At 40.4% G+C, this 27,565-nt stretch overlaps 1 protein-coding gene across 2 annotated transcripts; it reads right to left on the minus strand.

The window, feature by feature from the left end:
• Positions 1–541: 541 nt before the first annotated feature.
• kat-60L1 (katanin p60 ATPase-containing subunit A-like 1) lies at positions 542–27,565 on the minus strand. Of its 2 annotated transcripts, none has more exons than XM_019040736.2 (9): positions 27,164–27,565; positions 12,878–13,071; positions 11,459–11,606; positions 9,678–10,071; positions 8,205–8,384; positions 6,080–6,222; positions 5,149–5,258; positions 3,980–4,106; positions 542–2,861 (listed from the first exon to the last, which is right to left on the minus strand). In XM_019040736.2, exons 1-9 carry the CDS (start codon positions 27,238–27,240, stop codon positions 2,663–2,665), a joined length of 1,572 nt encoding a protein of 523 aa, XP_018896281.2. In that variant the 5' UTR covers positions 27,241–27,565; the 3' UTR covers positions 542–2,662. The 2 variants fall into 2 exon arrangements, with proteins under 2 accessions (XP_018896281.2, XP_018896280.2); XM_019040735.2 differs by lacking the exon at positions 27,164–27,565 and adding an exon at positions 15,790–16,254.

The following is a 27,565-nucleotide window of genomic DNA, read 5'->3' on the forward strand; positions in this document are numbered from 1 at the left end:
TTGAAAATTTCACACTTTTTAAGCGCAATTTTAGGCATTTTTCGAGTTGGATTCTCCATCTTCAGTGCTTGAACTTCAAAATAACCCATTCTCAGGATTCATCGGCTGTCCTTTCATCACATACCTAAGCTTTAGGCGACCTTCCATGTCTCAAAAGACAAATTTCCAGGGATTTTGGGGCCTTTTAGTGACTGAAAAGGATAAAAAAATTACATTACGGGAAAAATACGATGACTCGAAACTCGAATTAAAATACGTGATACGATGGTATCTCAAATTGCATACCCTCTGAATTGAAGGGAACCTAATATAGGTCGGGCACCCGTCCGTGCTAAGGAAAAACTCCGTATGAACATTCGAGAGTTGCCAAATTCTTTTAATAAAATGTTTCTTTTTGAGGAAATAAGTTATGAATGTTTTTCCTTACAATTTTCATGAGCTTTAGAAGAAATTGCAAACAATATATTATCTGAAAAATTGGAAGGGAAATATTCATATGTTTACCAGGAAAATCGTGTTATATAAAGGGAAATTTGGCAACGCTTGAAGGTTCATACGGCGTTTTTCCTTAGCACGGCAGCGCAGGTGGGCCGAGTCAGTGGGAGAGCGGAAAAGTCGGACATGAAATGGAAACTTAAAAGCTTTTATATCTTCGTCAATATGAAATGTAGAAGTTTACATGTGATTTCATCGGTTTCTCCGCAAAATTTACCTTTCAAGGCATATCTTAAAATAATGTGACAAAATTAACATCAAAAGCGGTTTAAGTCCAAAATTTCATGCTCGACTTTTCCATTGTGTCCCGTGGCGGATGGCCTATAATCTGTCAACGGTGGTCTGGAGAAACAAATAAACGGACAAAAAATACTCTGCATAGTTCCTCACGTGGAAGATAGTTTATTTTTTTTATGATATAAAGTACAAAGGTTATAAAATAATTGCTTCAATTGATAACATGCATTCACTGACTTTTTACAAAATTCATACATCTAGCTGTATCTGTTCAGTCCTGCCGTCAGAGCTGATTCTTTTAAACAAAGTGACTACTAAAAATAAAAATAGATCCTTACAAGCCGTAGTATATTTTTTTTACGAAATTATGAAGACAATGCACTCCGAATACCTGATTTTAAGTATAGGCAACCGCTGCAAGCCCGTAGTTTTTGAGACTAGGTAAGTGTTCCTGTTTTTAAAAGCAACTTACAGCTTAGAATTGCTTTCATTGTCGGCAGTTTTGGTATTTTCTTCACCGTTCCCAGTGCATATTTGGAATGTCAGACTTTTGAAGGGTTTGGTACTTAGTGCGAACATTAAAATAAATCAGTCAACTTGAATATAAAGTTTAAAAATTTTGGAACAAATAATTATTTCATAAGACTCTAAATAAAAATGTACACCATTTATGCCTAGGCACTGCTCAATACATAAGAAGACACTTAACAAAAAGGCATGGCCGATTGACCGAGTTTCAATTACGCCGTGATCAATTTCGTCCCTCCTGGCAGTGATTGAACCAACTGTGTTGTGGGCGCCAAGAGGGGATACGTGTCAGAAAAGTAAGCAACTCCTAATGCAGAGAAAAATTGCAACCTACTTTGATTTTACTGCAATGGGTATCTGATCTTTTAAAAGACCCCTTCAATTAGTGGATACGCAACATACACAACACTCATGGCTGTAGTAAATTTACCGAGTAATCGCAATGTGTGGCAACCTGCTGTCTTCTTCTAGCTTTTTTAGAGCAGCTAGCACTCGTACAGCAACTGTGGGTTGAATCCAGACGCAATTAATGATGTAGGGTGATTAGTCTCGGATTCTGGCATGGTCGAACTGGCGTGCGATATATCGTTTCGATTAAGTTAAAAATCGCTCGGCAGATTTTGATCTCGGCCAAAAAAGGACGATATTCCCTGCCTATGAGCCCAAGGAGTCATTCTCAACGAATGACTGAAAAATGAAAGCAGGATTCTTCTTTAGAAAGAACCTTGCATTCGATAAGTCGCAGACATCAATTGGCTTGCTAGCTGTCGGCGATTGTTAATTGCCTGCGACAGATACAGTAATCTTGCTCCGTGCTGAATGCTAGGTTTTTTCCAAAAGGAATTCTTCCTTCATTTTTCAGAATTTTGCGATTTTTTTCAGTGGAGAATGAATGATTCTTGGAGTTCATGCTGAGGGGCTTTCGTCCTTTTTTTGGAGAAAAATTCAAATTCCACCGAGATTTTTCAACTGATCCAATACGATATATCGCACGCTAGTTCGACCACGTCAGAATTCGGAACACAGAAGTCCGGTGTTCCTCTAGCATTTTCAGCGGGCCGATTATTGAAATTGAAATACAAAGCCATAGACAAAGAGGACAAAAGTGGTATGGAGGGATCCTATTGGTGGAAGCGGGTGGTTGCAGTGGACATAGGAGGTAGGTAATAGACTAACGAACGGCAACCCACGTGAAACCCTACAAATAGTCAATAATTTTCTCCCTTAGTCTATAGGAACCACCAACCTCAAACAATAGGATCGCTCAATACTCCCTACGTCTTCTTTGTCTATAGCTTTGCCTATCAATTTCAATAATCGGCCCGCTGACGAGGTTACGTTTCGCACGGCTTCAGTTCAAAAGCGGGGGAGCTGATGATGATTGAGGGTGGTTGACGGAATGTTAGAAGGATCCGAACTCCTTGCTCCAAGCCTCGTAGTTGGCGACGTCGGCGGTGCTGACGCTCTTCTTACATCGCGCAATGGCCTCCTCGAAGTCCTGCTCCGTCACGGGTAGATCCACGTCCGACTTCTTGATCTGTTTGATCTTCTCTGGCGACTGACCGCTGATCTTCCGTCTCATACACATCATGGCTGCGTCCCTGAAAATTTACACATGAACTCAGTTATTAATAGTTTCTACTGGCGGAATAAAGGAGAGGGATCAAGGGATCGTTGTAGCACTTTCATGGGCTATCAGGCGGATTGTTGAAATTGATGGGCAAAGCTCTAAGACAAAGAAGACAAAACGGATGTGGAGAGATCCTACTGGTGGAGGCGGGTGGCTGCAATGGACAAAGGAGGTGGGTAATAGACTAACTAAAGGCAACGGTTTCAGGACATTTTGTCAACGATTTTTTGTCCGGGCACCTTTTTTGTCCAGTAGTTCACGCCCACACGTAAAATAAGCAACGGTGACTTGGTCCAAGCGTTATATTTTAGTCGGTATGTAAAATTATATTGACAATATGGAAATGAGAAATTAAAGCCTAACAGAGCGGAGCGGCGTGCTGCCAGCGCGAGAGACTCACTGGCGCCTACAAACCTAAGTGGATACTTCACGCATTGCATGATGCTTGAAGTATCCACTTAGGTTTGTAGGCGCCAAAGCGCGTTTCGCGCTGGCCGCCTGCCCGCCGTGCGGCGGCGCCTGAAGCAACTATTTCACAACAGAGGTGTTGCACAGTATAAATAATACAAGATAAATAAAAAAAATACAAGAGCGGAGTTTTTTAAACATCGCTAACGAGGTTCGTGGTTTGGAAGTTTCACCGTCAATTGTATGTTTTTCGATGGTGATCATGTTTCTCGCTACGTTTACCAACCCTGCGCCGAGCAATGTCAGAAATCTCGTTCTAGCATCTAGATTTTCTGGAATATACTACACGGGAAAAAAGTTGCTGATTCAACAATTCAATTGCTAAAAACAGTGAGTGCAATGTTTCAACGCAGATTTTACAATAAAAAAATGCTACTTTAACCACCCCCGTAGTTAAATTAGTTTACAATGTGGTTAAAGTAGCATTTTTTTATTGTAAAAATTGCGATGAAACATTGCACTCACTGCTTTTAGCAATTGAATGATTGAATAAGCAATTTTTTTTTCCCGTGTAGGCACATGATAATTTCGCGCGCTTGTCACTCATGTTGATTTTGGGTTGGATTTCGCCTCAGAGTGACTATAACGCAAATCTTAGTACTCTTTACTCAGGGATCTTACCGACAAACGTTGGCAATGTCTGAACCGGTGTATCCATCAAGCTGGGCAGCAACTTTCGTGCAGTCCAAGTTCGGGTCCAGTGTCACAGTTTCCATGCAAAGATTTAACAAGGCCAGTCTTGTTTGATCTGAATAGAGTAAATATGAAAGCAACAATATAATCTAACTGTAAATAGGGGCAGTTGGCCGAGGAGAAAAATAGGAAATACCCTGATCAGCCGATCGTCTTTGAGGGCGATCCGCGCTCCTTGCTCCTACGATCATTTTCTCTTTCAGTGGATTTATTGTGTCAATGCACCGGTCGACATACTGTGCTTTGTAATTTGATCAGTGGAAACAGCAAACTTGATGGTTATAAACTAGGCTCATAAGGTTTAGCGCACTTTTTGTAGATATCATGCATGTAGCATTTTTTTTTTTTTTTAACCCGCCTTCGATACCAAGCCGGGTCAAATTGACCCAAGGCTTGCTAAAAACACGTGACCCACTCGCAAAATTTAGATATACACAAATAAGAATAACACATCAAAAAAAAAGAAAAAAATTGAGTGTCCACACAGAGACTAGAAGATAGGAGAGACGTGCTCAGGTCTCATTTTTTAACTTTTCTGCCGAATATGAGTGACACCAGGACACGTCATTGGCAGCATAGCGCGGAGCATTGCGAGTCGACGTGACGCCTCGCGCCATGGCGCCTTCAATTTTGCAGACGCAACACGGGCATCCATCAAGCACGAATAGTTGTATCTCTCGGCCGTCATCAAAGGGAGCCCTTTCACTTGCTCCATTTCTATATTGTGTTGGTTCCGTTTGTTTAATTTTTAGAGGTACATCAAGAGTAATGGGCAACACAACAGAGGATATGCGGAGAGACGTAATCGGGCTTCGTTTTCTGACTTTTCTCCCGAATTTGAGCTACATTTTATTAACAGGATATCGTGGGGCATTGCGAGTTGACGCCTCGCGCCATCGCGCCTTCAATTTTGGAAACGCAACACGGGCATCCATCAAGCACGAATAGTTGTATCTCTCCGCCGTCATCAACGCGAGTTGAAACAGTTGGTGATTTTGCTAAAGAACGCTCAAACTTCAAGATACTACGAAGGAGAGCTTCTAGCAACTTTCAGAACTTACAAAAGCTACGTTAGTTTTATTTTTTATATAACTTACTGTCAGGTAAAGGAATATAAACACGCTTCTCAAATCGTCTTCTGAAAGCCTCATCTATATCCCATGGGTGATTTGTTGCCGCTAGCACCATTATTATTTTATTATCATCCCTGAAAATAAAATAAAAAAAAAAAACAAATTTGAAGAATCCAGCCTAAGAAAAATAAGTTATTTACGTACAATATTGGAGTGATGAACCATTTGGACCATTTTAAAAAAAGCTTTATGCTTTCCGACAACAATATTAGGAAAAAAATGAGTCGGGAGTAATTCCGAGCAAGAAAAAATTTGGTTGTTTTTTTTTCTTTTTTTAGTTAAATCCGTGCGGATTTAACTCAACATCAGTTTTTTTGAGTCCCAGAGGCGTCCTTTTGTCATCGTTAAGTTTAGGTTGAAAAACGACAACAGAGCAACGTTTCTTTAACTCAAAAAATCTGACTTAATGTTAAAATCGCACCGATTTAATTCAAGAAAACCAAATTTTGTCTACAAGAAACAACGCTCTAAGTAAAATTACGTAATATCTCAAGAGGAGACTTTTACAGTGAGTGTAATTATCTATTTTTGTAATTTCGGAAATATTAATTTCCTTTTTTACCTGCTATTTCCCACTCCTTACCCAGGTCTCCCATAACTCATGTTATTTAAAAATAGACAAAATTTGCTGCTTTAACTGAATCAGTCTGTTCAGTTACATTAGAACAGTCAAATTTTTAAGGAAACCCGATTTCAAAAATGTGGGCGTTACAGCACTCGTCAGTTTCACCCAATCACTGCTAGGGGTGGCTAAGTATCCATTGAAAAATTGAATGGCTTGTAGACAGAATTTATAGTGTGCAGAATGAGAAATACGTGCAGCTTAGCGTGTTTTTTTAATTGAATCATCCAATGAATGTCTGTATGGTGGTTTCTATGATTTTATGGTAGTTACCCTGCTGAGTTGAGGCCATCCATGTGAATAAGAAGTTCCGCCTTGAATCGTCTCGAGGCCTCATGCTCCGAATCCGTTCCTCTTTGAGAACACAACGAGTCCACTTCATCGATGAAAATTGTGCTAGGAGCGTAAAAACGGGCCTGCCAACCAACAAAAGAAACCACATCAGTCATTTGATTATTCCGCTCTACCGTGCTAATGAAGAACGCCGTATGAGCCTACAGATGTACCGGGAAAACTGGTAAACGTCAGGGACTTTTAAAAAGTCAGGAAAAACCGGGAAAGGTCAGGGAAAATGACGAAAATGTCAGGGAAATAATTATCAAATTGCCTTTATTTGTTTTTTTAGAATGCGGGTTTAAAGTTTAGACCGACAAATTTTGCCTGAAAACTAATTATATAATTATGTCTTTTTACCATCTAGCGTATCGTCAATTGGCAGGGAATTTCACCAAAATGTGTCAGGAAAATCCGAGAAATGTCAGGGAATTTAATTTTCTAAGTTCTAAGGCAACCCTGGTATTCTGCCGTGCTAAGGAAGAACGCCGTATGAGCCTGCAGAGGTTGTCAAGTTTCATCCGATAAAAACCGAAATTACTAAGAAAATTGCGAATATTATTTTCGAAAATTTTGTACGCGATAATATTGTGCGCAAAAATATCTGAAAATTTCAATGAAAAGTATGCATGAATGTTGTCAAAAATACATGTTTTATCAAGGGAAATTTGGCAACTCTCGAATGTTCATACGGCGTTCTTCCCTAACACGGCAGCGCAGCAGAAGTTGCTTGAGTTGTCAGGCGTCAAAAAACGAGTGTACAGTGTACACCAAGTTCTTTGTCTACTTTGTTTCAAAATCAGGAGAAGCTTTTTATTCACTACACGCTTCGCGTTCTCCTTTTCTAGAAAGCGTTAGCAGAGAAAAGTTTCCGTCTCTTTTGGTCAACCACACACAACGACGGTGAAACTCCAAACCACGTATCTCGTTTGCTGTGTTTTAAAATCTCCACTCCAAACTTATTCTCTAAAATAAGAAGAAATAGACATGATTCTCTGAAGTTTTCACAGAATCGTCCTCGCACAGAGTAGAAAAATTTCGACATTTTTTAAGAATGACCGTTGAGTATAGTTTTCCAATGGATAAAATAAAGTATGACGAGAAGTCTGCAACGTCGCAAACTGAAATACGTGGTTTGGGAGTTTCATCGTCGACACATTTTCCTTTTTGAACATGATGAGCCCTCTTGAAATTTGCTTGACATTTTCTAATGACTGATTTGAACTGTCTAAAAATTGCCTTCTTCGAACTATTTTGCTTAAAAGATAGGTCGAAAGAAAAATTACAACTTCACAATATTTGCAAATTAAAGACCCGGAATAAGAAGACAAAACGTCAAGCCACGTCCCTTAGGGGAGAATTTTGAATAAATATTCAAACGTTTCAAAGTCACCCGTAAAATAGTTACCGATTAAGAAATTTGTGAGTATCTATTCCTAGATTTTGCAGATACTCACAAGTCTCCCAGGAAAATACCATTTATCGAAGGAAATCTGGCATCGTCCAACGGCTCTTACTGTGTTCTTCTTTAGCGTAGCAGTCGGGTTCATAACACGACCAAAGCGAACGCACGAATGGACGATTGTCGATCCCAGGGGTTGGATACAACTATTCCAGCTCGACGGATTCCATTGGTGCATACGCAAAAAATTGAAGGCGTTTCGCAATGCAACGCTCACTTATTACATATCGACGGTGAAACTACCAAACCACGTATCTCGTTTGCGGTGTTTAAAAATCTACGCTCACATTTTATTTTTTGGAAGTAGACCAAATCAATATCATTCCTTGAAATTTTCACAGAATTTTCTCCGCGCGAAGAGGAAAAATCACAGAAATTTTCAAGACTGGACGTTAAATAGTTTTTCATTTAAAAAATAAAGTATGACAGGAAGTCTGCGACGTCGCAAACCGAGATACGTGGTTTGGTAGTTTCACCGTCGATATTTCTTCTTTCGATGGAAGTGAAGGCGTGCTTATTTTAACCCATAATAACGGGCGCTTTAAAATGTTATGGCGGGCTGATCTATATAATAAAATGCTGTCCATGTCTGTGCTGACTCACCATTTCAAATAGAAGGCGTACCAATTTTTCCGATTCACCTCGGTACTTGGAGGTTAGTGTGGAGGAGGACACGTTGAAGAAGGTGGTGCCGCACTCTGTGGCGACAGCTTTAGCGAGCATTGTTTTCCCGGTTCCCGGAGGGCCCACCATCAATACGCCTTTCCATGGTCGCCTTATTCCCTGAACAAAAGAAAAAGACAACCCTCGCTGGTGAAATAATTACTCAAGAATATTCCAAAACTTTGAGTGGTGATCTCATGGCCCAAAAAACTAAGAAGGCGAAAATAACTTGCGCCATGAGTCTTGTTTCAACTATTTTGCAAGGTTGATAACTTAAAGCAAACTAATCAGAGAGTGTAATCCAAGCACATACGATACGTGTGTTATTGGGTTTAGGCAGATTCTTTAAAATAAATTAAAAAAAAAAAAAATCAGTGTCATTTAAATTTTCTGCAGTAATAGAAATCCAAAAATTGTGTTATTTTTTTATAGGTTTTGCCCAACTTCCAGTTCGTACTTGCCCGAGGGTGCCTCTGATTCCTCGAATTTTCCGGTGCCACATGCAATCCGGGCTGCCTACCTATCGTCTCGGCGAAAGATTCTAATGCGCAGTCTATATAGATTGTGTTATATCGTCACCCTCCAACCAAAGTATCACAAGCGCCTTGCGACGTTTCCGCCGTCATTTTATTTATTTATTTTTTTTTTTTTTTTACAGAAAAATTGTTGGTTAAATCTGTTTAAAAATTTCACTGAATTTTAGCGGCAGCACGATGAAAATTCAGTGAATTTTCAGACAGCTTCGTTAAAAAAAATAAAATGGCGGCGGAAATTTTGAAACGTCCCACGGCGCTTTTGATACTTTGCTCGGAAGGTGACGATATGCTTATGCCTAGAACTCGTCTGCGGGCCGATTATTGAAATTGATAGACGAAGCTATAGACATAGATGACAAATCGGATATGGAGGGAACCTATTGGTGGAAGCTGGTGGTTGCAATGGACAAAAGAGGCAAGTAATAGACTAATTAACGGCAATCCACGAGGAACTCGACAGCTATTAGTCCATCATTTTCTCCCTTAGTCTATGAGAACCACACATTTCAACCAAGAGGATCGTTCCATACCCCCTATGTCTTCTTTGCTTGTAGCTTTGTCTATCAATTTCAATAATCAGCCCGCTGCGGGTTGATTATTGAAATTAATAGACAAAGCGATGGACAAAAAGGACACAGGGAGTATGGAGCGATCCTATTGGTTGAAATGTGTGGTTCCCATGGACTAGGGGAGAAAATGATGGACCAACTGTCGGGTTTCTCGTGGGCTGTCTTTAGTTAGTCTATTACCTACTGCCTCCGTCCATTGCAACCACCCGCTTCCACCAATAGGATCCCTCCATACCTCTTTTGTCTTCTTTGACTATAGCTTTGTCTATCGATTTCAATAGTCAGCCCGTTGGTGGAGATGAACGAACCTTAAAGAAGTCAGGCATGATCATGGGGAGAACGACGGCTTCCTGGAGGATGGCCTTGGCTTCGTTGAGGCCGGCCACCTTGTTCCACTGGACGTTGGGGTGCCGCTGGAGGATGTCCTTCTCGAGTGTCTCGACGAGGTGGAGCTCGTAGCCGGAGGGGTTGAACACCCTTTGGTCCTCCTTCTCGGCCGATCCGGCGATCGAGTCCTTGGGGGAGGCGCTCCCGTCGGCCTCCTTGTCCCGATTCTCGGCGTCGGCGCCGGCCAGGAGCTTCTTCACGATCGGCCGGATGTTCACGACCCGCCTCTCTCGCTCCTTCCGCCCGCTCACCGCCAGCCCGTCCAGGGAGCTGTTGATTCGCGGCCGCTTCGAGACGTTCGGGTGGGATCGAGATCTGTGAAAACACAGCACGGAAAAAAATCAAATTGAGGAGATTTCCGGGAAAAGGGCACATAGCAAAACATGGCGTTTGAGAACAATTTCGCTTCGAGACGTTAGGGTGGGATCGGGATCTGTGAAAACACAGCACGGAAAAAAATCAAATTGAGGAGCTTTCCGGAAAAAGGGCACATAGCAAAAAATAGCGTTTGAGAAAAATGCATTTTAAGTTTCCATCATTAATTTCTGGCCACCGATGGTACCTTTCATCGCAGCTTAGACTCCCGATTTCGAACGAGAGTCACTGTCAGTGGCCATAGAGTAATGATAAAATTTCCAATGCATTTCTCTCAAACGCATTTTTTTGCTATGTGCCCTTTTTCCGGGAAGCTCCTCAATTACTGATTTAAGTTTTTCACGGTAAGATAGTTTCATGGATCAGTAACAGATGGAGCAATTTTCATAGTGCTTTTATTCGTTACTATATATTTTTTTTTTTTTAATTAAAAATTCAGATCAAACTTTCATCAAGTCAGATCAAACTTTCATCAAGTCCTGATCAAACTTTCATCAAGTTTAGGTGAAACTTTCATCAAATTCTGACCATACTCTCATTCAACTTGTATAAAATACTGTTCAAAATTTTTTAGAGACCTTCATCGAATTTTCGTCAAAGAGTCCATAAAAGTATGGCTACGGAGCAGGTCTAGATAAATTTTCATGAATTCGTGTCACATTCTCTTGAAATTCTAATCAAACTTTCATCGAACTTCGATAAAATTTTCGTCAAAATCTTATCATACTTACATAAATTCTTATTGAACTTTCATCAGATTTGTGTCCATGAAGTACTTATCAAAACTCCCAATAAACTCAACAAACTCCCTTTAAATTTTTTATCAAAAAGTGCAACAAAATTTGATCGCCAAGTATGTAGCAGTAATATTTTAAGAATTTGTATGAAACTCTCATCAGATTCTAGGCAAAGTCTTTGGAATCATGACAACATTTTTCTTTGGAATTCGCAGAAAAATGGATTGCTGATTTGACAATTTTGTATATAATTGAAAAGTGTCCAGCATGTTTCAATGTAGATCTATATTTTCTCACTAGAGGGAGGTTCAGCTAATTTTAATGTAAATAATAAAGGATAATATACGTATGAACGAGTTACTTATGGAAATTTTCAACAAGTTCAGCGTGCTTTTTTTCAACTAATGACGAGAGGACAAATTCCTTTTGTGATGCTTTGCTCACGCTTACTCTGTCTAGTGGTCAACTGTTTTCAACAATTTCACAGAAAGTTATTTTTCAAAAGTCCTTGTAGAAATTATTGAAACTTGTGGGATTTGTATCAATCACTAAGCAAGGATCCAAATTTATGATTTAACGTGCGAGGTTACCTGTTTCTACTGCCAATAGCAGGCAAGACTGGTTGAATTTCAGGATCTCGTCTCCTCAAAGAAGCAACCCACCGATCATTGGTAGCATCTGGCGAATGTGTTGGTTTTTTCAAGTCCTCTTTTGCGTTGTTTGGCTGAGCACTGTAATCTGAAAAAAGAGCCACTGCGGTAACACGGGATTCACTACCCAGTGATTCAGCTTATGTAGCCCCAAAATACTTTTAAATACTGTAAAATACTATAAAATACTTTTTCTCTACGGAGCGATTAGTTAGTGTTCTGGAGAAAAAGATTTTCTCTTCCCAGCAATAACCTATCGTTGCGAAGAGAAAATAGTTTTCTCCGGAGCACTAAGTAATTGTCCCGGAGAGAAAATAATTATCTCTGTATGGGTGACCTCTCAGTGTCATGTTGATTCAACACCATAACGATTATTTTTTCATTTTATATATTAATAATCATAAATGTGTTTTTCCATTTTTCATCGGCGACTTTCAATGGAGCCATATAGAGTGGTTTTTGATGATTTGAAAAGTAATGCTGATTTGAATAGTGAGTTGAAATAAATTTTAAAGAAATACATTTCTAATATCTCGATATTATGCCAGTAAGAATAAGTAGGGCAAAAAATAGAAAATAAAGTCATCTTTAAATTCTCCTCCTAAAAAGGATGACCACTCGTTGCCAACTCCTAGATGCAACTATTTTAGCTTGCAGGCTATGTATGTTGCATATCCAAAAAAATGAAGGGGCGCGGGTTTGTCCAATGTCCCGAGCAAACTGATCTATCTCAAGGTACTGGCAAATCAATTCTCCACTAAACAAGCGTGACCTATCATGATCGTTCAGGTTTCAAATTACACTGCTCTAAGGACCGTCAGAAAGTTGGACTATACATTTTGCAATTTGGAACTATGAATTCTAGCCCGGTTTAAAAACAACGTATGAGCCATTAGTTTCCATATGCACATAGGTAAGTGTTTTTCCAGAAGAGTCAGAATTTACAGTTCCAAATTTCAAAATGCAGTCCAGTTGATATACTATCGTGAGGACCTAAAGTTGCATCGTGATCCGATATTTTCATACCTACCCTGAAAATGGCGGATTAGGATTTTCCATAACTCCTCTTAGAAAAAATTGTATTTGAACTGGAGACTTTCGACCACCTCAACTCCGTTTGCGAAGCAGTTTCTTTTTGTCACCTGTTGTTTAGCCGCTAGTCGTGTTTTTCTCTAAAGGAGACGAATTGGACTGTATTTTGCAATTTGGAACTGTAAATACTATAGCCCGGTTTAAAAACAACGTATGTGCCATTAGCCTCCCCATGCACATAAGTGTTTTTCCAAAAGAGCCAGAATTTATAGCTCCAAATTGCAAAATGCAGTCCAATTTCTCCAGAATTTTGAGCTTTTAACACACCTTGAGTCTGAGTGTAGGTATGTTGCGGTTTGACGGGGTTTTGACGTGTTTGCTGCGTTGACCTACGCGAAGCGTGCATGGGTCGGTGCGTCGTTGTGATTTTTGTAAACCCGAACGGAGAAAACGAGTCTATGATCAGCGAGTCCATCATTCTCGCCATCGAGTGGAAACTGTTCTGCCCTCCTCCCCCGGTGCTGTAAATCGAAAAAATTAAACATTGATACATTATTCAGGAATCCGCCAATAGGTGGTCCGATCCCAACAGCCGCTACCCGTTCTACATGTAGAAAACATATCTGATGTGAGAAGAAACCTGGATCTCCCATCGAAATTTTGTATGAAGGATACACTGAAAAAAAAAAAAAAATCCGGCCGTGGGAGCCGCAATTACGGGCTATATAGACATACCGTCCGTTCCGGGCTCAAAGGCCGGAAATTCCAGCTGCTGGAGGCGTAGCTTCGACTGCTCCGGGTTCAGAGGCCGAAGCTACGGCTCCAGCAGCGGGGATTTTCGGCCCTTGAGCCCGGAACGGACGGTATGTCTATATAGCTCGTAATTGCGGCTCCCACGGCCGGAGTTTTTTTTTCAGTGTAATACAATAAGATTAGGTAAAATGTACTTAAAGTTTTACTTCTATAAAACCCTATGTAAAATTAAAAGTGAATAGATGTTTGTCAGTGGATGTGCGCTCAATATCTCGAGAAACACACTTCAAAGGTGTGATTTGAACTGATCATTCAATATTAAATGGAAAAAGTATACTTTTTCCATTTACCCAAGTAGCAGTGATCGCGATGATTTTATCGGTCGGTTATCGAGATTATATCGTTGGCAATATATCGAGATATTATCACATTAAAAATTGCGATGTGCGGCGATTAAATCGCTACACATCGCAATTTTTGGTTCGATAAAATCGTGATCAATTTTCATCGATAAAATCGAGATTAAATCACCATTTATCGCGAGTTTTATTTCGAAAATATCGCGATAAATTGTCGGGCGATAGAATCGCGATTTTATCGAGATAAGATCGAGGATAATCGCTCAGATTTTGATGATCCTGGCGATTGGATCGCCGATAAAATCGGAATTTATAGCGATTTTTCCGTTGAGAAATGCTACTTGGGTAATGTCGGACTGATGTCAGCCTGAATCAGTCAGACTCAGGATAGTTTATGAAACATGGCCCGTCGTCAGGCTGACTCACTTTGACTAAGGTACTGAGCGCGGAAGAAAATATCAAACAGAAACTGATAAAGCATAAAATACCTCGGAGTGGTAACTTACAGTCCACAATCACATCACGAAGAAGAAACAAATGATTTATAAGACCGTATTGGAAAGAAAAAGAAAACTTTGACTTTGCGTTCAAAGTAAACACGCTACACGGAAGGAAGTCCGTGGAAACATCGTTGCTAGGTTAGCTGGAGGGAGAACATTGTTTCGCAACAGTAAAGTGGCCCGGGAAAGTCGTCATACATGAACAGACTACTTAAATCGGTCAATCTGGGGTACGTCCTACTGCGCAAGACGTATTCATCAATTTTTCCCGCGATGTAGATACATGCAAAATCACTTAATTGGATTCTTCTACGATCAGCCATACATATAAGAAACAAAATGTCCTGCTAAGTTTTTCAGGATATTTTCACAAAAATTATGCCCTTTTTAACCTTAACCCAGAAGGATCCTTTATACATGTAGATAGATGTGTCGAAAATTCATGGAACAATGCATGATTTAGTATATATTCTGTGTGTGTCTGCAAAGTTCTTTAAAAAATTAGAGAACAATTTTAGAATGAAGGCTAAAACGGACGTGTTTATACTAAAGAATTGAATACAAATCAAGTGAAACAATATGAACTGTATACATGTGGTTTGGCGTGTGTCATTGTTTCTTTTGATTTTATTCATTTGTGCATAGTTCTTTCCAGCATAAATACGTCCAAATAATACAATTTCAGCAATTAATGATGTTTTTTACTCAATCCAATGTAAGCTCCCTTAGGTAGGTTAATGTGATAAAATCTTCATTTGAAGGATGAATAATGAGTATGTTTCTGATCTGTTTTATGTTTTAAGCGCAAAAGTATCTACGTATAATTCACAATGTCATGCGACATAGTTACCATGATTTTGTGACATGGTATTTTTTAACTGTCAAAATAGTACTACTATTGCACGCGTGAAAGCTGCGTCCGAGGCAGCATTCTGCGACGAAAATATTGAAATAAAGTCTTAATTTTTGCAATAAGATTTTGTATAATGAAATTGCAATAGAATTACGTCATTTGGTCAAGAAATAGCGATTATAAACGATCAACCGATGAGATGAAAGATGAGCTATTTGCACAATGCACAGACACAATTTTCAACTCGTTTCAGTTCATCGATAGAGGAGCCCCTTGAAATAGTAGAATGGCAACATACACAACACTCTGTAATGGTAGCAATAATTTGTTTTAAAATCGCAGTTCAGAGCGTGTGACACTAACTGACGTAGCCAAAAATTTTCATGGGAGGGGAGTCTACGGTAAAAAATGTTTCTGGGTGGGGGGGGGGTCTAGGACCCTGCCCCCCTCCCCAGCCTAACCACGCCACTGATTGCAACCTGTGTTCCTCGACCATCAACGTTCCATCAACATTGATAACAATTTTTCATTTCAATTTCTGGGCTGTTACCTACTTATTATTTCACCGAAAAAAAGATGTTAAAAAAATGTGCGACAACTCTTGGATGTTGTCATCAACACTCTGGCGTTAACGTAACATTCTGGGATGTAAGAGCGTTAATGACAACATCCAAGAGTTATCGCGCATTTGTTTAACGTCCGTGGTGTTACCACAGTACCTTTTTTTCGGTGTAATTAATATTTCACAAAGAATCCGTGCTGGACTAAACTTACTAGAAGAACGGGTCACGAAGGAACTCATTTAGCATAAGGTTGTAGCACTGCATGTCCACGTTCGAGCACTTCTCAACCTTCGGGAGCTTGAGCTGAGGCCGAGATCGGCCCTTTAACCGCGGCCAGTCGCACTTGTTCGCCGCATCTTCAGCAATTCGCGGAAGCAACATTCAACGCCGCAGGAGCGACATTTTAATCTCGGAGAGAGAAAATTCAGCACCACCGGAACAAAATCCACTGTGGCGGAAAAAACATCGAACGTCACTGGAACAACACTCAGTACTACGAGAACAACATTCAGTGTCGTGGAAACGACATCGCGAGAAGAGCTTCACGAATTTCGGTGCACACCCGGTACTAACAATAAGTGCAACTCAACTATGAATTTGTGCAGCGTGCAATACCGCTCCGGGTTCGCGCGTCCCGGATAACGAAGGCGGTTGCCATGGTGACGGACAATCAGGAGCAGCCGCGACTTATAGAGCCAGGTTCCAACCACGACCCCTTCCTAAACGGGGCTAATGTTTATCCTCGGCACACATTTCCCGCCGGTGACAAATAATCAAATGGACTGCATTTTGCAATTTGGAACTATATATTCTGGCTCATCTGAAAAAACACTCATGTACATAGAGAAACTAATGGCACATACGTTGTTTTTAAACCGGGCTAGAATCTATAGGTCCAAATTGCAAAATGTAGTCCAAATAGCCAAGTTCACATACGCCAGAGATGTGAAATCTCGGGGAATTTTATGCATTTTTGCGCTCGTGAGCTGACTTCTTTCTTATAGACTTTCTAGAGCTCGGATCGAGGGACCGTACAAAAAATAGTGGTTAAAATAAAAATAATCAACATGGAAAAAAAAACACATTGGATCTAGAGTCCAGACTCTCGAAAACATTGACAAGAAAAAAAACTCTTGATTCAATCAGATTTTTGCTTAAATCAAAAGGAAATCCGCTCAAATTAAGAGGCTTGGTTCTTGATTTAAGCAAAAATCCGATTGAATCAAGAGTATTTTTTCTTGTCGATTTTTTTAAGAGTCTGGACTCTAGATCCAATGTATTTTTTTCCCAGTAAAAACAAACTGGCTTGCGCGTCAACAAACTATAATTTTGCAGACAATGTATTGGCCCATAGCCTCCGTGCGACACACTGCTGCACCGTGTCGCCATTTAGGCGGTTCCAGCAATTTGGCCAGGGCCAGATTTACTTACTTGCCGCCCTCTTCTCATTCGTTGTGAGACATAAATAAAAGCCATCAAGTGAACGTGCCGGAGGGGAGGGGTGCATAAGACGCGTTTACTCGTGTTGGACACATTTTTTGCGAAAGCCCTGTCAGCACTACTAGCAAAAGTTCACCGAACTTGGCGCGAAAGTTAAGTTCCGTAAACCTATCTCTGGGCAGACAAGGCCTCTCATTTATATGAAATGAACGGAAAAATTATGAAAGAACAAACATAAATGTGGTTTAATAATTTTAACTTCCGTCGCCGCGCCGTGCCGCGCCGCACTGCACGCACTGTGTTTGACGCAATGCGTGAAGTATTCATGCAGTCTTGTAGGCGCTATGCGTTTCACGCCGACCGCTGCTGCACGTACTGCGTTTGACGCAATGCGTGAAGTATTCATGCAGTCTTAGAGGCGCTATGCGTTACGCGTCGACCGTTGTTAACCGCACTGTTTTTGATGCGATGTGTGAAGTATTCATGCAGTCTTGCAGGCGCTAATATGTGTTACATGCCGACCGCTGCGCCACGCCGAGGGTTTCTCCTTTTCATCTCAAGTTCTCGTCATCATTGCTCTCTGTGCCGCGCCGCTCCAGGCCAGATTGCGTGTTTGGTTCTCTTTCAACTAGACTAATGAAAGGTGCTGTCTCTTGTATCACCAAAAGACGAACACATTAAAAATTACTATACTTTAACTCTCAGGAAATGAGAGATTCTGTCACGTTTTCTCGTTTGTAATTTTTTTCTGAATCCGATTTTTCTTCATAGCTAAATTTAAAAAAATTGCAAAATTTGCCGCCATGGGCCGCGGCCCATGTGGCCATCCCATAAATCCGGCCCTGAATTTGGCAATGCCAGATTTCCTCCATTTAAACCTATGTTAAATAATTGATTCTTGTCGGAGCACCTGCAATCGATACAATTCCATAGGTTTAAGAATATTTTTCCTCGAAATTTCCAGGACTTTTAGGTGGAATTACGAGCAAAATTATCTGAAAAATCGGGAGAAAAATATTCATAAGTTTACCAGAAAATTCGTATTTTATCGAAGAAAATTTGACAACGCCTGAAAGTTCATACGGCGTTCTTCCTAAGCACGGCAGCATTCTACTCGACGCAGATTCCGATCATAAAATTCGACGTGGCGTCCATCTGATTTTGTGACGGCGGCGAATTAGCGGCGACGCCGGAAGCATGCAACTGGCAAATTGGCGAGTGCACTCACCTCCCGATGGCGTTGCGCAATTTGTCGGCGATCGCAGCTCGCGGGTGATCGACCCTGAGGGGTGGATAGTTGGCCGTTCGGGTGACGTGTGAATATTTCATCGGACGCTGTCCAGTCTTGGAGCGGGGTCGCCGAACCCTCGCCGCGCCGGCCGGGCCAAGATCGATATGCCCTCTTGCGGCCACTTAATTGGGTCCACTCACGGCAGATCCCTCTGCCACGTTCGGCCGCAATCGAGGAGTTTCACGCGGAATGAATGGTCATCCGACGACCGGAATGGCACCTTCGAGCTGGGATCACCCGCAAGGACACCGCGGCTCTCCCATTCCATGGATACCTTCCATAAATCCTTGTTTTTCCTCAGGGGCCGTCCTTAAATTCCCGGCCAGGCGACCAGAGTTTCATGGTCTCAAACAATGGTTGCCTGAGACTGGTTGGTAGGGACGCAGAGGGGACGGGACTGAAAGGATTAGCCCTTAGGGCTATTTGAAGTAGTAAAAAAAAAAAAAAAAATTACGCAACGCTCTACGGGGAGGGGGGTCGAAAAGAGCGTTACGCCATTTTGTTTGTACGTGTTGTAGGATAGGTAGCCGGCCACATTGGCCTAGCGGTCAGCGCGTCTGACTCTAGACTAATAGATTCCGGGTTCAAATCCCGGTGGTGGCGACAAATTTTCACGGAACTGACGAGTGGATCTGCAGAAACGGATACTACTCGGCCTTGATCCCTGAAAATTGAAAAGCCGGAACATGGATGTGCCGAAATCCCCCTGATGTCTATTGACAATAAAATAATCTCTATGTTAAAACTCATGTCTATGGATGGCTGTAGTTTCCTAAGTTACTAAATAAGCAGGAACCAGGAACAGAAGTCAAATAAACTGCAAAAAAAGAAAGATTGGTATACCCGTCACAAAAGCGCTGCAAGGGGAGTGGGAGGAGGGGGATCAAAAATGCTTGAAAAGTGCGTTACGTAATCTAGGGTGGGCCCCTGACGAAAAAACGCAATCTCATTTAAAAGTTGCGGAATTTCCTTTTCGCATTTTGTACTTTAACCGAGAAACCGTTGGAAATGTTTCTGATTACACGCAGAGATCGGTGATATCTCAACTTAGATAAATTAATGTTCAGAGTTAAGAACGTCCATCCTATCACACTGCCCAACCTATGGATACGCTTCTTAAGAACCGCATAGTGACGACATCCCCCCCCCCCCCCAATTAGAAAGAAAAAACCTGGACCACAATATTTAGATTCTTTGATATTTCGAAAGATAAAAAATTCGTTAATTTCTTCGGTACGCCTATTTAATTTACATGAGAGGGAAATAAAATTGGGAGAGCTTCCACACCCTGCGAACTTAGTGCCACATGTAAATGCGTCGATTGCGTGGCTTTGTCGACAGCTTGACAGACTTGTAAGGTCGGGCCGATTCTTTCTACCATACCTATGAGTAGTCAGTAGCCCGGTAGTGAGTCATAAACCCCTTCCTCTAATCCGGGCGGTCCCATTGCTTCCTATATAATTTGCAATTTTTGAAGTTTTGCATTCCAAGTCACACGCACAGAGTCCTTCTTAAGCATGATGAGGAGGCGAATGACTCGATTTTCTCCAAAAACGTTGCTCTTGCCCTTTTTCTGTGAGCTACTGAGTAAATGGGTTGAATGAAGTAATTTTGAAGTAGGAACTTTGAAGCAATACAATTGAGGAATGTGATCTCGTGAATATTTAATCGATATTAAAGTCTGCTAAAATTAAGGCTGTTTGATAAACAGGTCCCTCGGAAAAATGCACCAAAAGTATGGACCACTAGAAAAGGTAATTGTAAAGCATATAAGGCATCACAAAACATGTTTCCTCATCAAAAATTCATGCAAAATACCTTGGACACTTCAGATACTGACTCGTAATCAAGATAGTGGCATCCATTTTTCACATTAAAATTAGTGTATTCAAATCCCCCGCTTAACATAGGAGCCTTAATTGGCGTAGATCCAACCAGTCAGAAAAATCAAACTCACCTCCTGTCATAACTATAGAAATGAGGCTCACAAAAAATCGTCCCTTCCCTAACACGACGCCGGTATATTCAGTGTAATGAGAAAATTATAGCATTGTAAATCATACAAAAATCAATTTAGATCAAATTTAGACCCCGCAGTAGATTTTGGTAGGCAAGCGGAGTGTTTCAAGTTGCAAACACGAAAACGCAAATTTCTCAATTATGATTTAGACTGTATTTTGCACTTAGGAACTACAATTTCTCGCTCACTAGTAAAAACATTCATGTGCATAGGAAAACTAGATACGTTGTTTCTACATTGATCCAGAAATGTTAATCCCTACTTGCAAAATGTAATCCAGTTGAAGTAGGAAATGATTACTGCATCCATAGGATCCAACTTGAAATTCCAGCAAGTATGTGCACATGTTTTGATTCGCGTTTTCTAACCTTATCCAGTGGTCCATCGAACGAGATGTTCATGAAAATTCTCAACGATTCTGAGAAAACCTGCGATAGGCCTCAGGAACTGAAGGGTATATTCACGTACCAATCATAATGGAATCCTTTCTGATAAGGGACGCTGTGATGTCTGATGATACCCAAGGGGTAGGTCATCTCGAATTCGAAGGCAACACCAGGGGGACCCGGACGCGTCGGGTCCGCGTGGTCAAAGCTCCGCTTGTCCATGGCTACCATCACTAACAACTAACCGTTGGTCAACTCTCAACGCCGGCTCCCCATTGCCCACGCTACCGCCATCGCCGGTGGCGTCCTCAACCGTCCTTTTTGTGCGCAATTTCTACACACACTCGAACCCCCCCCCCCCCCCTTGGACTTTTACTGGCACCCTCCTGGCCCTGTAACCTGAGTTCTATTCAATTTTTACCAAAATAGGTTACCAAAAACCACGAGTCTATGGACGGCTCACTGTGGATTGAGTCAGTAAGAGAGGTCGGACAAAATTTGGAAACTTTAAAACGCTTGTAACTCCGCTCATAAGAAACTTAGTGGTTCTAAAAGTGGTTTCATTAGTTTTTTCGTAGAATTTTCTTCTTGAGGCACCCCTTGATATTTAAAATGTAACGAAACAAACATACTAATTTGCAGTTTTAGTCAAAAATGTCATGCCCGACCTCTCTAATTGATTCGATCCATTGTGCAGCTGTAGATTTCTGGAAAAGCAGAAATGAATAAAAGTGATCTTTCCAAACTAAAAAAAAAGTTGTCACAAAAACAAAGCTTATTGGTGTTGTTATAAAATGACCGTCTATGAGAAAAGAGACGTTTGGCCACAATAACTCAGAATTTTGAGCTACCGATACCGGATCATAAAATAATCATAAAATAAAGACAGAAACGCTCAAAAATATATCGAACCAAACCGGAGTTTTGTTGTTTTGAAGTTTGGGGTTCATAATAATGCAGTTAAAAAAAAAAATTGTCACCTGCCATATACTGAGTGTGAGGAATTGTCGGAATAAACAGGAACTTCACAATCTGTATTGGGCAAAAGTGAGCTAAACCTTTTACCAGGATACCCACAGAGAGTTAAATGCGTTGAAATCTCAAAATCCGATATTTTAACCTAAGTGAAAAAAAATCACTACTAGAAATTTTATTACCGTGAGCTTATGGTCTTTTTTGACGAGGAAGGTGACAGATTGTGTAAATTTAACAATCCCAATTTTGCTTCTTTTCAACGAGGTATTGCATCACAGTGAAGGTTCCTATTTAAAATTCGAAAGTTGCCTGCCCTGGGGACGAGAGGGTCATGACCCTCCTCTAAAATTTGTTCACTTTTGTTCGAGTAAGTTTCTTGCAAACCGCGTGTCAATATCTGCAACCGTTCTCATTTTGCACGTACTATAAATAGCGAGGCACATTCAGTGGATGCTGGCGCTGGATGCAACTATTCGAACTCTACGGACGAGCGTGTTGCCTACTCAAAAACTGAAGGCGCCTTGGCGCGCTCGGTGACGCAACGCAACGCGGCTAGGTTCTCCCGCTCCCACTGAAACTGCCGTGCAGCTTTTGCGACGTTGAAGAATTATTTCGGCAAATTCCGAATTCTCCCAAGAACTTATGATTTTATTACATGGCATTTTTCAGAAAATTTTCGACAATTTGATCTAACATTTTAGATAATTTCAAAGAAAAATGTTCATAGCTTTCTCACAACAATCGAATTTTCATACGGCATGCTGGAACAACTTTGCAGCTCTTAACCTAGTCAGATCTTAGACAAAAATGAGGGTAGGAAGATGTACATATATAAAATATTATTTTTTGTGTGTTTTATTTGGTTTAATTATTATACTCATTGAATATAGGTGAGAAGTATTGCTTGACACGACATTTTTTCGGATTCAGGACATTTTGTCAACGATTTTTTGTCCGCGCACCTTTTTTGTCCAGTAGTTTACGCCCACACGTAAAATAAGCAACAGTGACTTGGTCCAAGCGTTATATTTTAGTCGGTATGTAAAATTATATAGACAATATGGAAATGAGATATTCAGAGAGAAGGAGGTGTTGTTATAGTTGCTCATTTTCTAAATGAAATTTTATTACTTTCTCCTTTTGAATCATCTTTCTAAATTGTCATTGGTGAATATTTGGTTTTATTTCTATCCTCAAAATATTCAATGTACAATACTTTATACATGGATAGGTACTTTTTTAATTTTTTCTTTACGAAATTATTACTTCATTTTGAAAACGTTTATATTTTTAAAACGTGACACATATTTGTAAAACCTTGCGACAGTAATCTCAATGAGCCGCAGTTGTGCCGACAGAAACTGCAAAAATGAATAAAAGAGGGGGAAGAAACCAAGAAGCACGCAATCTTTAGTTTTAACCCATTTGTACATCGATATTTTAGAGTCAAATACATCACATTTTGAGCGCTTACTTGCGCGTGCACCTCGCTGCAGTACAATAAAAGCACAAAATGTAAAAGGAAAAAATTAAAGTCCTTTGGAAATCATTAAATTTGACACGGAATCACCAATATTTAAATAACTTACATTATATTATTATTCTCCTTTGATAAATTGATACATATTTTTTCCCATCAATTTAAATGAGAATAATCAATGCAGAGGGTGCAAACATTTCAAAATCATGAGTTAAAAAACGCTGTATTAAAGCCTAACAGAGCGGAGCGGCGTGCTGCCAGCGCGAGAGGCTCACTGGCGCCTACAAACCTAAGTGGATACTTCACGCATTGCACGATGCTTGAAGTATCCACTTAGGTTTGTAGGCGCCAATGCGCGGTTCGCGCTGGCCGCCCGCCCGCAATGCGGCGGCGCCTGAAGCAACTATTTCACAACAGAGGTGTTGCACAGTAATATAAAAAATTGAACGTATTAAGAATGGCAGGTATCCTTTAAAAATACAGATCTTTCCTTGCAAAATAAATCAAGATACTTATCGTACACAGGAAAAATCTAAGAGCCTTTAGCTGAGGCAAATATAGAGGCTTATCCGGTTCAGGTATAACAAGGTGGGAATTTCTTGAAAGATAACTAAGTCCTGTTACACCAAAGAGGTGTAGAGAGTTTTAGTGAATTTTGTCTCATGGAATTGACACTCCCCCATTTTTACCAAAACTCTCAACTATATATTATTCTCCGTTGGACCAAACAGACAAAACAAAAAAACAAGCAAACCCTAATTCTTCCAAGACATTATACACTTTCATCCAAAAACTTCGTGAGCAATTGTCGTTTGTATTTACATATGGGCCAATTAACTTTGAGTCTCAACTGGCACGTGAACCAAAAATCCCGTGCCGAAAAAACGCGTGGACGTAAATTACTGGAAAAAACAGGTGCGCGGACCAAAAATCGTCGACGAAATGTCCTATAACCCATTTTTTCTCAGCACGGTAGCGTAAGAATTTATGCTCCTGATGAAAAAGTCACGGAGTGAACGTCCGAAATTAATTCTTATTCCTTTTTCGTGGTTTATACTGGAAAAGGACTTTTGTTAATAGATGCAAAATTTTCAGGTGAGCGATTTTTGTCGAGTTTGGTCGAAAAATCAGATCTTGATATTATTGTGGAAAACTTTATTTAGTGTTCTAAAGAACAAGTTGTGAGCGAGTTCATTTTTACGCCACAGGAAGGTGTAAAGCTTTCTCATATTCTGGCATGCCCGAAACTTGACGAAGGTTTATTGCAACATGGCACGTCAAAATTTTGACCTGTTTCTGGTCGAAACCACATTTATTGGCCTGCAAACCTCAAATCACCGAAACTCTTGATTTAGTTTGACATTTTCAGGCGTTTTCTCTTATTCTCAAATATTCGTAGAGCATTCTTTTAGGATTTGGTATTAATACTTCAATTTCAAGTTTTAGTGGATTAAGATCAAATTTCCCTCGGACAATTTTACTTTAGGAACAATAATTTTAGAAAAAATCGCTAAAATTAATGTACATGAAGGATTTAACCCTTTGTTGGGCCTCCCGAGTCCGCTTTGTGTTCACCATCAGGATCCCTGTACTTTCTAATTTAAAAATAACGATAAAATAATTGTAGCTGTGATTCAAATTCGTGAAGAGTTTCGGGCAGAAAGGCCTCATTTTCTCCCGTAAAAAGATATAATCAAGTAAGTGAATGGCGGTCATAATGTGGCAATGCTGGCATCGCCTGACCAGCGGAACACGCAAAGGCGACTTCTATGCCTCTAAAATAATTCTCTCGTACGCTTTACGCCCTCTCGATTCCCATGGGTTATTGCTCCCCTAGTTTCGTATCGTCCATCGCTACTTGGGTGGAGAAATAATAAGCACTTTTAGTGTTTTCGCAATAGTGCGTAATTTTTTCAGCCACGCAGGAGTTCATGGAAAATATTTTTTGTGAACTTAAAAATATTCATGACAATTTTTTCCTCACAGTTTCAAGAGGATTGGTTGTTGTGAGATGGAAGATTAGGTCGTACGATAAGGTGTTATCTCGGCATCGGGGGTTGAGCGGTTTTTCCCAGTGTGTCGCTCTATTCAAGGTTTTTGGTTGTGAGTTCCGATGTAAGGACGAGTACCAGTCTTTAAGAAGCTATAAAGTGCCTTGAGGCAAATAAGAGGCATTCCTTAAAGAGAGACTACTCTAATTCTTTTTATTGTAAATTATCTGTATAAATCCTGTCGTCGAACGTTTAAAAGTGAGTGAGTCGCAGTAATATTAAAGGACCCAAATTAGTCATTTTTATGACCTAATCAGTCCAACTCCAATTATTGGATTGGATTATCTCGATTAGCACACTCGAGAACTATACATTTAATTGCAGTGTCTCGAATTTTCGTCTTAATGTAACTTTTTGAGGGTGAAACACGAAGATAATCCACAAAAATTTCCGCAACTTTTGTTGATCATTTCGAATGTAACGTCTGACGGGAAATCCGCGGCATCGTAAATTATTTCAGGTTTAGCCATTATTCAGGAAAAAGTATTAACCATGCAAATAAAGACCTGATTTTATCATTCATAAAATTCAAAATGAAAACGTAAAGTTAAGTGTATTATGGGCCAAAAAAAGGGGGGGCACATTTTAAGTACAAACACAACTGGAGCAGGTTGAGAATGGAATGGTTCAGCTCGAAGACTCCTAGATTTGCTCTTTTATTCTAGCACTAGTGGTCTTTTCACTAATTTTTGTTTCATATTTTGTCGTTTTATTTGTATTCTTCAAAATGAGGTAGTCTTCCTCTCTGGAGGAAGGTTATAGTAGGTACAGGAAGTTGCTATCCCCCAAAGTTTCCATGCTTCTCTCGTACTTCTTTGTATTTAGGAGGTTTTACACTCTATGCAACATTCAACGCCCTTCCCGTAATTCCAGTAAGAATGATGTTTGTGATGGTTTCGAGTTCCTGAGATAATTTAACATCCAAAAGCATAGTTTTTTTATTATTATTATTATCAATATATTATATCATTAAATACTTTGAAAACTGTTCAAAATAAGGAAAATGGTTCTCACGAGCCCCAAATGTCCATAGAAAAGTACCACAAGCCCCGCAAGTTTGGCTCTGATGAGAATCATTTTGACTTTTTTCCAGGGCCGGATTAAGGGGGTGGCCACATGGGTTACGGCCCATGGCGGCAAAATTAGGGGGCGGCAAATTTTGCAATTTTCTTAAATGCAGGTACAAAAAAATCGGATTCAGAAAAAAATTACAAACAAGAAAAGGTGACAAAATCTCTCATTTTCCGAGAGTTCATTAATTTCTAATTCTGTCGTATTTCGGTGAAAGACTGCGCACCTTTAATTAGTTGAGTTAAGAGAGAAACCAAACACGTAATTTGGCCTGGAGCGGCGCGGTGCAAAGAGAAATGATGACGAGGACTTGAGATGAAAAGGAGAAGCCCTCGACGCGGCGGTCGGCATGTAACACATATTAGTGCCTACGAGACTGCATGAATACTTCACGCATTGCGTCAAACATAGTACGGTCAACAGCGGTCGGCGCGGCGTGAAATGCACAAAGCCTACGAGACTACATGAATACTTCACGCATTGCGCCAAACACAGTGTGGTCAGCGCGGCACCGCGGCGGAAGTTAAAATTATTAAACCACATTTATGTTTGTTCTTTCTGAATTTTTTAGTTAATTTCTTACAAATGAAAGGCCTTGTCCCCACAGAGATAGGTTTGCGGAACTGCACTTTCGCGCGAAGTTCCTTTAACTTTTTGAAATTAACTTTTATGAAATTATTTTTAGTGTTAGGGAACATATTCCCCGCCGATGTGCCAGGATTCAAGCCAAAACAACACACGTTTGGCGTTCGCATTTATCTTTCATACGACTTTTTAAATGTTGACATCTCGGCACTTGTGAAAATATTCCAGGAAGGCCACGGTTTTCGATAGTGCTGTTTACCTATTTAGCATGGAAGATCATACTTACTGTATTTGAGGAAGGAAAAACGGCAATCTCTCGATGAAAATCTGCTCTTGGGCTCCATAGACAGATTCTTTCCCCATAATGAAATCGGCAACCAGCACGAGAAACACCCGATAGTCGACTCTAAATTGATACAGTGACTCCTCCGACACGATGCTAAAGTTCCGAGATCCACTTCATTTCAACTTCGGGATACGTCTCAACACACGGAGTCGGCACGCTTCAGGCTCCGAGTTAAAAGCAATTACTGCACAAAAATAAAGCTTGTCACCTACCACAAGTAGATGTACAGGATGTTTCAGTCAGGCTAAGATCAGATGAAACCGAAGAACAATCTTTGATCGGTGAACTAGCTCTGAAAGAAGGCTTGATCCTTTGTAGAATATTTTCGCGGCTCCGAGTGTA

This window comes from Bemisia tabaci, chromosome 2 (assembly GCF_918797505.1).
Source record: "Bemisia tabaci chromosome 2, PGI_BMITA_v3".
Classification (NCBI taxonomy): Eukaryota; Metazoa; Arthropoda; class Insecta; order Hemiptera; family Aleyrodidae; genus Bemisia; species Bemisia tabaci.

Excerpts from the sequence above, each read along its gene's own strand:
- kat-60L1 (XM_019040735.2), bottom strand. The coding sequence starts at position 15,959 with ATGTTGCTTCCGCGAATTGCTGAAGATGCGGCGAACAAGTGCGACTGG. Across the intron at positions 13,072-15,789 it reads CTTCGTGACCCGTTCTTCTA|CACCGGGGGAGGAGGGCAGA; the intron begins GTAAGTTTAGTC and ends TTCGATTTACAG. Across the intron at positions 4,107-5,148 it reads TTATATTCCTTTACCTGACA|ATCAAACAAGACTGGCCTTG; the intron begins GTAAGTTATATA and ends TACTCTATTCAG.